At 37.1% G+C, this 13212-nt stretch overlaps 1 protein-coding gene across 1 annotated transcript; it reads right to left on the reverse strand.

The window, feature by feature from the left end:
- Window positions 1–131: 131 nt before the first annotated feature.
- Window positions 132–12990, reverse strand: LOC145214444 (beta-1,3-N-acetylglucosaminyltransferase lunatic fringe-like). The gene is made up of 8 exons (XM_080082971.1): window positions 12297–12990; window positions 11977–12025; window positions 11868–11910; window positions 10024–10086; window positions 9322–9442; window positions 7919–8019; window positions 5258–5423; window positions 132–1863 (listed from the first exon to the last, which is right to left on the reverse strand). Exons 1-8 carry the CDS (start codon window positions 12573–12575, stop codon window positions 1714–1716), a joined length of 972 nt encoding a protein of 323 aa, XP_079939097.1. The 5' UTR covers window positions 12576–12990; the 3' UTR covers window positions 132–1713.
- Window positions 12991–13212: the final 222 nt, after the last annotated feature.

Genomic DNA, 13212 nt, shown 5'->3' on the forward strand with positions numbered 1-13212 from the left:
TTATCCAATCTGAAAAAAAGAATTACCTCAAATGAATTTTATTAGGGTTTTGTTTGTCAGTCATTGCTGGCAATAAGGCCTAAAATTTTTGTCATTTTCTGTATTGTTTTTTATAGCAAAGGCGACTGGTATGCAAAAAATTGCTTATTTGCTTTATTAGAGAGATGAAAGTTCCAATTATAAGTCTTTTTTTAAGTTTTTGGAATGTGATCTTTCATTTCGCTTTATTGGTGATCGACTGTCAAGTGGTTGTTTATTCGTTGTTGTTAGTACCTTCAGATTAACAGTTATATGTCTTAAAGTTAGTAACGTTGCTTGGTTAAACTTGATTTGGACCGACGCAAAGCATAAAGTAGTCTGATTGATTTTTCGACCTTTAAAAAATACATAAAAATGTTGGGCCTAATTAACAGCATAGGTATGTATTAAGGCCCAAGTTTTTAATTTTCTGTCATCATACAAAAACTAATCTTGCAAACGCCTTCAAAGTCTGATGGATGATTACAATTGACCGCTACAACCACCATGCCAAATTTGGGCGGAAACTATTGAATGTTTTTTTAGTTATGCGCAATAGTTTTTTAAGGGGCCTTGTTACCTGCAGGTACCTTAGTTGTATTCTGATTAAAAACAATGCGCAGTGCACCATGGGATACAAAAAGAAATATGTAAGCCCAATAATAAAATGTTGCAGTTTCTGGCTTTTAATTCAGTGAAGCAATTTGAAGAAACACAATGAAAATATGCTCAACTATAAAAGGCTGGAAGCCAAACGTCAAACGTACTGCCGTTGCACAAATACTGCGACCGAATAAACAAATAATAATAATTAAGGCAGTTATATTCAATGAAAGGAGATGAAAACGAAAAAACGTTGTCGCCAAAATGATTATTATCGAAACGACAATTAATTTGGTAGTCATATTCCGTATCGACGGTACTGAAATAGACCATTACAACAGTCTTGGGCAATTAAAAAATCTCAGACAACGAGGCTTTTAAAGAATTGCATCCCTACAATCACCCAGAAACAAGTCAATATTACACGGTTCACACTTTAATGCATCGCATGCCTAACGTGAAAATTTGGTTAAATCATTTTGTAGGTTGGCATTGCACACTTAACATACAATTTAGGCAAGCCATCGTGCAAACCACCCATCACGCTACACTGATTTTAAAATAACAGATCGTCAGGTATATTATGGCGGAACAGTGCGATTAAATCTCAGTTCACACAATACAGTGCGATGTATAAAAAAACATGTGTTTGTTCAAATAAGTTTAATGTCATTAAAACAAGTCATTTATCTTTGAGAGATATATATTATTAACAAACAAAGCTTGATCTAACTCTTTTTAAAAAGAAATACTAATTATGCTGTTAAAGCGAAATATATTAATCATAAAATCTAAAGAAGGAATTAAAAATTTATTTCATGAACTTAAATCTACTGATGTAAGGTTTATTTGAATGCACCAAGCAACGAGCTGGGTGATTCTTTTTTAAGGTTGCAAAACGGGTTTGTATACATGCAAAACATAATTGAATGCAAAATGTATCAAAACGCACGGCATTAAAAATGCAAGCCGCCTTAGATATCAACCGTATATAGTTGTACGCCGCACATAATGAAGTGTAAAAAACACTTCACAAGCTTAGAATCGAATACATACTGCAGCTATAACTCCGCATTGTGTTACAAACGAGAATCAAGTCTTGGCCAAAGGTGCACAAATATCTTCCTTGGGATAAATGTTACAATGAAGAGACAGGATTCGTGTTGGGTCGTCTTCCTTGCTAAACTGTGGTAGGGAAGCAGGGAGATTTACCACGTTTTTTCCATTGTAACTCAAACAAGCCTAACGACAGAAGATATAGTGATAAAGTGTTCAAACAAACCAATGATGAAGGGATAATTATTATGCTTGTAAATGTAAAACTGAAAACATTCTGATCCAGAACGAAAGCAGGTAATAAATGATAAAAATTATGTCAAGGGTGTAGGCTCACTATAAACATTATAAACCAAAATTCTGCGGCCCAGTTTCTTTCACAATACTATTTATCAACATTGGAATTTATATTTTGCAAACAATATCCAGATAGATAATGGACTTGACAATTTAGTTGACTTTGCTACAAACATTTTTTGGTAGGGGGCCACGAAGCCCGAAAGTTACTTTTAGGGAGCCACGGTACATCTAAGGTTGAGAACCACTGCCCTAAATCTACATTAGATGTAAATCATAGTCATTTTTATTTTGTTCGGACTCAAGTAGTTTCGTAGCCACTTATATATATGCCAGGAGATTATGCTGAGAGGCGGAAGTTTATATTTAACCCAACAAATCGTTTTTCACAAACGTTGCTTTAATAAACAAAAACATCTAACAAAAAATCGTTTTAATCTCGAGGATTTTTTTTTCACGGGATTCGAACCCAGGACACCCCCGGGGACGAATCCCGATCAAGGTTTTTTTTATGTCTGTATGTGGGTCAGGCGCGCCAGACCATTCGGCCAAGTTCTAGCTTAGTGGTTCTCAACTGGTGGTCCGTGATGACTTTTTGGGTGGTCCACAGGACGTCCACTAAATTCGTTAATAAACTGGAGATGATTGCATATTATAACTTACGTTAAAAGAGAATTAAAATGTTAACTGTTAATAATTGTATCTCACTTCTTGAAAACCGGATTTAAAGTATTATGTTTCAAGCCCAATTGGTTTCGTATGCGTACTTCAATCTTGACCCAAAAAGAAATGGTCCACGATATTATTTTTACTGGGCCGTTGGTCCATGGCCCGAAACGAGTTGAGAACCACTGGTATAGCTAGAGGCGGAACCCACATTTCTAACGTTTGTATCCTATATTTCACGCTGCTCGCGAAACGCGCAATTAGCACTCGTGGTTCTATTGAGCTCATGGGTCATTTGAATTCTGTTTCGCTAGTAAACGTACGTTAAACCATGTGTGTCCACTCAGTGGCGTAGGGGCATATGCTGCCGCCCCTGGCTTTCGTTGAAAATGCCGCCCTAAGTAGACTGCAGCAAATTTTGAAATAGTTTCATGTTCAAGCAATCTTTTCAATAAAAATAATTACAAATAATGTGCCGCGTCTCAGAAGTTCTATATTGCTCGAATAAGAAGCCTCACTGTCTCTGCGTTAAGTCTCTGCACTGTCTCTGCGTTTTTTTTTATGTCTGTATGTGGGTCAGGCGCGCCAGACCATTCGGCCAAGTTCTAGCTTAGTGGTTCTCAACTGGTGGTCCGTGATGACTTTTTAGTTGGTCCACAGGACGTCCCCTAAATTCGTTAATAAACTGGAGATGATTGCATATTATAACTTATGCTATAACGTTAAAATAAAATAAAATGAAAAATGGAGAACAAATGTATTAGGCAAAAATCCTGATAAAATTTCCTTTTTCATGAGAACAAAACGTTTTTTGAAAAATATTGACTTTTATCCAGAAGTGTCCCCTTAAGTCATTTTGCCGCCCCCTTGCAGCCTGCCGCCCCTGGCGCAGAGCCAGAACCGCCAAGTGGCTGCTACGCCACTGTGCCCACTAGCCTACATGCCTTCAGTAAAAAGTTTATGGAAAACTGGTTTAATGAAAAATTAAACCTTTTACTTTTGGCAAGAAAACAAATGTTATATGAAAGCAATTTACCGGTGCAATGCAAAGGTAAGTTAGGACGGTGCAAACTCTTTTGACCTAAATGGGCCTTACCAGTGCAGCTGTTGACAAGACATTTTCCGTCCGCTACAAAAACGTATCAAGGCAAGTCTACGTCGAAAGCTTTGATGCTCTGACGTGACTTTCGTTAGTTCAATTTGTACACGATTAGGTTAGCTTATACTTATAGTGAAGCATGACATTTAAACTAGGGTTGGCAAGTCGGTCAATTGACCGGTCAAATACGGTCAATTGACAGCACTTTATTTAACGGTCAAATACTATTTTTAATTTTAAAAATCAAATGTGGTAAATTTTCTTGGACTTGCTTTTTGGTTGTTGAAAAGGGTAACATAATTCTAATAACCCTCAGGTAGAACAGTTTAGGGCATACTCTTATATTAGTAAGTGCTTTTTAGGCCAATGTAGATGTGTTTCGTTTATTTGAAATAAATCCCAAAACAATTAAGAGATAATTTTCATTTGCAATTAAGATCTGATTTACGTATGGCAAACTTTGCAAGGTTTACAATGCAATTAAAAAACATGGATCACTTCTAGCACCGTTTTTTCTTAACAAAAATTGGGTGTGATAGGTCCATGAGGGGAAGTTAGTTCATTAGTATTTACTTGGGCATTTTGCAAATGTTGCACATTTTTACTGACAGATAAAAAATCTAAGTAATTTAAAGCATATGTGTAAACTTGTAGGTCTACAGTCCTTTTTCTACAGTCCTTTTTTTCTATAGTTGATCCAAAAATGGTTTGTAGCTATATATTTATCTTATAATTGACCAGAATAGATTTTTGTGGATAAGTTACAGGTCAGTACTTATTGGGATAAAGTACGTACATATCAAGCTTTTGTATATTCCTTTTTTGTCACGAATGGAGATGTGACATCAGCTTAACAGCATAAATTACGATTTTAAGCAGGATAAGCGAGTTTTGCAGTTAAATCTCAGTTAAAATTGGACTTTAATCTGATGTATATAGAATATAATGAGAATCCAGTTCACGAATGTGATTACAGAATGAAAATTACAGACACACAGGTGGGGACATTGATGAAATGAAGCATGCAATGCAATTGGAAAAGTCTGAAATATAATATAAACTGAACATTTCCTATTTCACAAAGAAATTTACATGAGTTGAAACCTTCATTTCCATTACTTATGGTCTAGAAAAAGATTAAACTTCCAACGTTTAACTAAAATTGCAATTTAATACTGGGAATAGTATTTGACCGATATTTGACCTATTTGACAAGTATTTGACCGGTCAATTGACCAGATTTTATTTGACCGGTCAAATGCCCAACCCTAATTTAAACTACATTTTTTTCTTACTTTGTCGTACAATCACCCAACGTTCGCATTTTGAGTTTTTTGTCGTTTACTGCAAACAAAATATCGGCTTTATATATCGGTTATCGGCCTTCTTAACCACGGATAATCGGTGTCGGCCATGAAAATATATCTCTGGTCAAAACGGTGTGCAGTGTCTACAGCCAAACAAATCTTTCCTGCCCTTATACCGACCTTAACTAGGTGGTAAAATTAAAAGTGTTACCTGTTGCGTTAGCGTTGACGAATTAAGATTACCGAGTTTCTCCAAGTGCGAGTGAAATAATGGAGATTCCGTCAAGTTAGTTCCAATCAACTGTGTTACAATTAACCCAAAGGTGCAATCATCTGCGGCTCCAACAGCTTGGCATGTTCCAGGGAACGCCCCGTTTCTGAAAATCAAGCAAGTGTTGTCATTTATTACAAATTGTTCTACTAAACATTTTTGGGAAGAATGTAAATTATTTTTCACCCTCTAAGATAAGTCAGCTTGTGCCCTACTTCAAGTTTATTGGTTAAAAGTTTACCCCACCTAAGATTAATATAAATTCATAACAGGGATCAGCCCCGAAGGATCAATGCAGACCGGAGATCGAGAGATGTAGGTCGGCCGGGTTCGACCTTGTAGGTAGGAGGTTCGAGCTTAGGCTTCTTCAAAAAATGGGCCTGATGCGGGCCTGACTTTAGCAGTCTCTGTTAGCATTTTTTTTGAATAAATTTTTATAGCTAAGTAGTCAGTTGCTGAACTTCACCAAATGTCAAACAGCCTTAAACGATGTATAGGCCTATCAATCAAACTTTCGGGCGTAAATGGGCTTCTTAAACACGATTCGGTTCGGGCCAAGTTTCGGGATTTTACTTTCGGGTTTGGGCCGAGTTCGGGCTCCAATTTCAGGTCCGTTTACAACTCTGTGGTGAACACGACACATTCATAGGTAAATCACAGTGCGCCAGGCCCATTAAAGGAGTCATACCAAATCAGCCGGTCACTAACCATTCCCATACACGAAGAGCCCGAAAAACTTTGCCATATCGCATCCGACCCGCCACGCAAAATTATCCGGCCCGCAACCCATTTAGAAACCACCTAACTTTAACTTTTGGGGGGGGCTAACTTTGACAAAAACACACTTGCAGGGATAGATTACTATCTCAAGAAATTATGTATAAAGAACCACTGGCATAATATATATGCAGTAGATTTGCGTCAACGATAAAAGATCCCTGTACAGCGACGCAACTATGAACCATTTTGTCCGTTTAAAAAACATAAAAAACAGCAGAGGTTATGAAAACAACACCAGATACGTAAACAATGCCGACATCGTTAAAGTCGCTTGTTTAGACATTTGCTTTGACTATCTTAACTTCCCTTCTTAGAGCATTATCGTTTTTCAGTCATCACCTTTTTCGAGAAAATGATGTAATTTTGCAATACTTTTATTTTCCAGGGGGGGTCAAGTGTCCCCTTTTGCCCCTACGTGGCGGCGCCCATGTGTGGAGGAACAACATTGTTGTTAATTCTGCTAGGTCTGTTCTTTTATCTTATTGTTTTAATACAATCGTATTAACTGTTGCGATTGTGTTTCAAGTGCCCTTAATCAAGGGTCCGCAAATCCTTTGTACTGCGATCAACCAAAAAAACAGTCCAATGCCCGTGTCCTAAATTACAGAAACTTTTACTGCCATTGACGCGACTGTTTATTTATTTATTGTCGTTATGGGAAGCTTTATCGCTTTAAATCCAGTTTTTGTAATGAAAGTGTTAAGAAAGGTTTGGGAAGGTAACGGAAAACGACCGAATTTTCGTCCATTTGTGGCGATGTAACATTGCCAAATACCGGGACAACCCCCATCAAAATAAGCTGTATTCGAGAGTTTCAACAATATGACTAGAATTGAACGCAATTAAAAGGCACAAAGGCCAGACGCGACTTGGCATATCTTAGTTTTGGCCGCTGCATCCTAAAGGTTGTTGACCCCTGCCATACGTGAATGCTTGATGACCGGCTGATTCGGTATTGCTACTTCAATGGGCCTGGAGTACTGCGGTTTAACCCCATCGGGATCAAATTTATACCTCCAAAATGAACGGCTGTTGTTCAACCTTAATGTACGGGTTAACAGATTCTATAAGTGTTTGCACGACGATTAGAACGTTCCAAAGCATTTGAAACTAACTGCGAGCCGGGGACCTTGACTTTACAAGTGGATAATAATTGCCTTGTCCATTCAAACAACAGCCACACCTGTCGCTTGTTGCTGATGGTATGACATGGCCATTTAACACCAAACACTGATAAATAAGGATACCCTGCATGTTAGAAAAATCGTTAATTGGTTTCTATTTTGCAGAGGAGACTGAATTGCCCACACGTGATGTATAAAAATGGCAGACATTGGGTAAAATTTTAAAAGTAAGTTAGTGTTTGCCACCACGTGTGTTGAAATGTAACTGTAAATATCCGTCATTGTGTTTATTACTTTATCCCCAGCAAAACCTGACCAAACAAAGAATGCATGTATTCTAGCAGTAATTTAAATGAGATATAAATGCACTTTTAAATTTCGTTTTTGTGGGGGTATTTTTCCAGCAAATGCAGACACCTTGGAAACATAACATGTATAACTGAAATCAAATCTTCTTAACACCGATGGCAAATTGAACTGTAACGCATAGCCCTGTAGCTGCAATCGGAGGTGGGCATTTCATAAATGTTAAATGTAGTTTCTGTTGACTTATATTTAGTAAAACAACGCAGGCGTTAGGTCTCCATACAATCAATTCAGTTCTATTGTGGAAAACTGAGTTATAAAGCACAGCAGGCCAGCCATATTCAAGGAAAGTCAGAGCAAGTAATTTGACTAAAAAGCAAAATGAACTTACCCGACATAAGGTTGCATTTTTGCAGCAAGAGGTCTTGAAAAACAAAGTCCACCGCCACCCGTTCCAAACTCATAAACGTACAACTTCGATTTATAGCGAGACTGCAAACAAACGACGTTACATGAAAACCGTATTGGTAGTACAAGAAGTATTCGACATGTTTGTATGTCCCAAATACAGTTTTAACTTTTCCTTATTCCTCAGTGGGTCAAAACTATTACTATGTTCTCCCAGCCATATAATGTATATTTGTTTTTACATTTTCTTACACCACAAGGCGTACTAAACAACAATTCGCTCTTTTAGCTCTAATTTTAACAGATTTGAGAAGTTGATGTCTATTCTAAACACAAAATTGACAAGTTATGACAAACTACAAAATAAAATAAATAAAAAACTGCCAAAAAAGCAGAATAACGGAACATGTCACCTCTGAGATTTTTGGGTGCCTATTCTCATGTTACTGAGATATGATGTAAAGCAGGGGTGCCCAACTCGTCGATCGCGATCGACTGGTCGATCTCGGACTGATTTCAAGTCGATCGCGAGGGTTGCAGAAACTTATTTAAAATAGTTGCTTTGTAACGCGTTGCTGTACATAGATGACTTTATTGTGTGAATTAATCATAAGATATGTTAATAAGTTCATAAGTAGGCGCTTTGTTACGTTACAAAAGTAATAGTTGCAGTAGTAATTGTTATTTTGTTCTGGTTCTCGCTATGTCTTTGCTAATTTGTATTGGAATGGTAGATCTCGAGAGTTGAACTACCTCAAAAGTCGATCTCGGGAGTTAAACTACCTCAAAAGTCGATCTCGGGAGTTAAACTACCTCAAAAGTCGATCTCGAGTAAAAAAAGGTTGGGCACCCCTGGTGTAAAGTAAATAAACGTCCCTGCCGTGGATATTGCAGTCTTGTGTTTTGTTTATACTCTAAAGTGATTTGAATCTTTTCGAAAACAACTCATAACAAATCAACGTATTGTAATTGCTTTATAACTAGTATATCTGATGAGCAATTTAAAATCAATTCGTTCTACAGAGTTGTAAGTGGACCCGAATTTCTAGCCCGAACCCGAAGCGTTTTTGAGAAGCCCATTAATTCCCGAAAGTTCAACTACGAAACGCACTGCACAGCACAGTATGAACAAAACATGTAGAATAATATACATTGGCTTAAGCACGACGCGTTTAGGGCTGTTGGGATAGAAACTATAGTAACTTGTATGGGTAACTTAAAAAAAAAAAAACTTCGGACATAGAATGTGAAGTCAGGCCCGAATCGGGCATGTTTGTCAAAAAACGCCCGAACAAAGGCAGGAGCCCGATCCGAAATGTCCGGGCCTACTTACAACTCTGTTCAGTGACATGAGGTAATTTCTGTAAACAGTTTAACACGACAAACCTTGAAATTCGGCCGACTTTTTCGACCAATATACCAGTCTTTTTTGTCGTCAAACTGATCAAGATAATTCACCAAACTTCCAACGTTTACATAATTGTCATCATCGAAGTGACACCACCACCTGGTAAAACGCAAAGAAAGTTAAGAAGCAGGTGTTGACGACTTACATTCGGACTATCACCGTCTCCAGTGCGTGTTTAGTTAGCCTCAAAACGCACGCAATAATATACATTTTTCTGTATCTTTTCTCAATTGTACAGTTAGATCCAGCAGGTGAATGTCTTAAGTTGGCTGCACAGAGTAGGGTTGTTTTGTATTAAATATGTACCGCGGCTTTAGTTTAAATTGAGCAATTTAAATTATATTTGTTGCAAAACCACATCTTTGGTGGTCATAGGTTATGTATTGTGTACTAGTATTTGATTAACCCTTCACATGCAACAGCTAAACGTGCGTTTGACCGAAAAATATTGAATCAATTGCAACTTTTTTGTTGGTAGTGCAACACTGCCGGACGAAACGACTTTGGTCGCAACGTTCGCGCCCGGTGTAAACCTGATTTTCTCGTCATTGCGTGAGAAAAAAATGAGCCGTTCGAGTTCGCTCTTGGTGTAAACTGGGTTTTTAGGGTTACCACGAAACGTTAAGTAAACTGACATACAGGCGTTTGAAGCAATTTGTCGACAAAATGTAATCACCCACCTTTTACTCGTGTCTGCCATAAATGTATCGTACTCGCGTCCAAGTTTGCAACATAAATCAACTCTGAAATAAAAAAAACACTGAATAAATTAAATTGTGGAATCGAAAGGAAAATGATTTTCTGAGTAATGGGATATATATTCTGTCGCATTGATATTTGGATACAGCATGGGTATTGCCGAAATGTTTGAATAAAAAGCAGGATGCTTTTTACGTCTGTTTAGGCCGTTACATTCGTTGTTAAACGTATAAACAGATCCGTGTATAGTGTTCCAATGCTACATAGTTATTGAAAATGGAAATGTTACACGTATAAATCGCAATTAAGCGACAAACTACAATTTGAAAATGTTTAAATTTAGCTTGGAAATACAAAACATACATCAAAGACCATTTAATGCAACAACGGTTCGCAAGCAAATAGCATGGTTCGGGTAAGTTCAGTAAATTGGAAAAGAGTGTTATTTTCTTTACACAGTTAAGGCCAAAACGCATTGGCAGAATGCACTGGCAGAATGCACTGGCAGAATGCACTGGCGGAATGCACTGGTAGCCGAGGGTTAGGCCAAACCTAAAAGCAAACAGACCTGGAATTCATCAGTTTGGGAGCGTTGATCACACAAATATTAATTTATAAGTAAGTTTTCGTTAAAAGGTTGTTTTCGTGACTTCGTATGGGCGGCATGTTGTAAACTGAGCAACCTAACCGTAAGTTTTTAATTGTAATGACTCAAGTATTCGCATTATATAATTACATTTTAAAGATCACAGTACGCCAGGCCCATTGAAGGCGCTATACCGGTGATTTGTATATGAGTGTGCCGTGATCGCTGGTCTGCATAGACGCTTCAGGGCTGATCCCAGTTATGAATTTATGTTCATCTTAACTGATACATTTTAAAGAATTTGACTTGACTTAACGCCTACTGAGAAAGATTGTACTTGACCCGACCAATCGTCGGTACAAAAATTTCGCTCGAGTGTGTCATCAGCGTCATTGACTTTAGTTGAATCAGATCCAGCATCAAACTCGAATCAAATCAATATTACATTTTTTGATACAAGAGATATTTTCGAATCAAACTGTTCTTCTCAAACAATAACTTTTAACTTCAGTTTCGCAATAAGGTGTAAACCGCAAAATGGCCTTAAACGGCATTAAGATGCCAGATTTCAATGTGAGAACATTATTTTTCAAGTACACTTCTAATGGACTTGAATAATATTTCCGCAAAGACTTAATTGACAAACGAAAGCTTTCCAATCAAAATTCAAATTGACAAACGAAAGCTCTCTAATCAAAATATTTGTTTACCTTCGCAAAAAAATCTATTCACTTATTGCAATACGCTTATAAACATGATAATACGAAGTATAAGTAGATGGAACAAAAAAGCAACAGGATGGCTGAAACCTGGCGGGTGCCTAAAAATAATTCAAACGTTGTTTTGGACGTAAACAGAAAGCATACCTTGTTACCCAAATCTTAAATGCAGCAAATCGTCCGTTTAACGTATTAATGTACGGTTAATAAGATGGCAAGATGTTATGTCTGAATATTCTGAAACGGACTTTTAAACTGTATCCAGCCAACCACGCAACAGACAGGAAATCATTGAGGAGATTCAAATTACATTTCAAATTCTTGTTGCACTTTCCGAGTAAAATATGGAAACTAGCAAATGCTCGCACAAGGTATTGGCAAACCATTTTGCTCTGTATATACTTGATAATGATTGTGTATATTCCAACAAACACAAAAAATGCACGCGTTTAGTTTCGGCCTTAAAAAATCTAATCACATGCAAACAAAAGACGAAAAATGCCAAAAGCGAATTACTTACAGGCCGTGGCTTTGTCCACAACCGCTTTTAATCAGTTTGTTTCCTACAGAACAAAAAAAGATTTGTGCAGTAAGATTGTGTAAATCAAAGTAAATTTGAAGTTTCTTACCACTTTTCTTTTGAAAAACTGCGTCCTCGACATCTGTGATAATGTTCACCTAAAAAAAGCAAAAACAATCTTCTTATTAATTGCCCTATTAAGCAAATTGTGGAACAACTTATCTTAGTGCAAACAGATCCTTATTAAATTACAAAAGACATAATTTACAAGTTACACTAATATTTCACAAATTCATGTCTGTCGCTTCAACCTAACTATATGTTTCATGTGTGGGTTTGTGAGAACGGTACAAGTCACCAAGTAAAAAGTTAGAACCCTTCCACCAAACTTTTACACACTGTTGGCGAATATATGCATAATATCCATACCTGGCCATTGGTTTTTACAAACCAAGTCTTCAGTATTAGGTCGAGTCTTGTACTATGTAATTTGTCACAAGTTGTCATCGTAAATCCAATGTCGTCGACTGTTAACTTAGTCCTTTCTGTAGACGTTTGTCCTTCAGTTGGCGCTGGCGTAGATTTTGTAAATACACTTGAATTCAAGTTTTTATTTTTGTTTGTATAGTTTCGTATGGCCGAAAAGTACAAACAGACACCTAAAAGGTTTAATGCTAAAAGACATACGACGTAACTCTTCTTTTGCATCCTAGTTGCTCTTGACAGCGAATGTCCGCACTAAAAATACAAACAAACCAACAAATGAATTAAATTCCACAAGTTTAACTATGTACGACAAAATGGGTCGTAGTTAAAGTATTTAAGACGAAAAAGGCTTTAAACTAGGTAGTAAGTGAACGAGAGATGTATTGCAAGAGACCTTATCCAAATACAGCACAAACATTCAACGTAATAAATTGCTGATCAAGTTACCAGCAACTTATTTTATTGTCTATCCAACTGAAACAACAGAACAACTACAGACCACATCTATTTATCTTTGGTTTATAAAGTGGTTTTAAAACGACTTCAGTTGGACTGATCTATCGGGTGTGAAATATGATCGGTTTAAAATAAATTCAAACCGTTTTCACAGAACAACTCTAAATTTTAGTCAGTTGTAGCGTGCAAAGTTTCAGGTCATTCCAATGAGCGAATCAAAAATCATACGTTCTGTCCTGATTGTATAATATCTCAAATGATCAGCTTGACAACAGTTACTGATAGGACGTAAAAAAACTGTTTACCACACCATGGTATTGACATTGAAAATGTTAAGTCCGGTTTGAGCCTAAAAACAAATTATTTGCCACGTATATTGCCTTTACTGATTAAGCAACCCTAC

Source organism: Phallusia mammillata, chromosome 2 (genome assembly GCF_965637545.1).
Source record: "Phallusia mammillata chromosome 2, kaPhaMamm4.hap1.1, whole genome shotgun sequence".
NCBI classification, from domain to species: Eukaryota; Metazoa; Chordata; class Ascidiacea; order Phlebobranchia; family Ascidiidae; genus Phallusia; species Phallusia mammillata.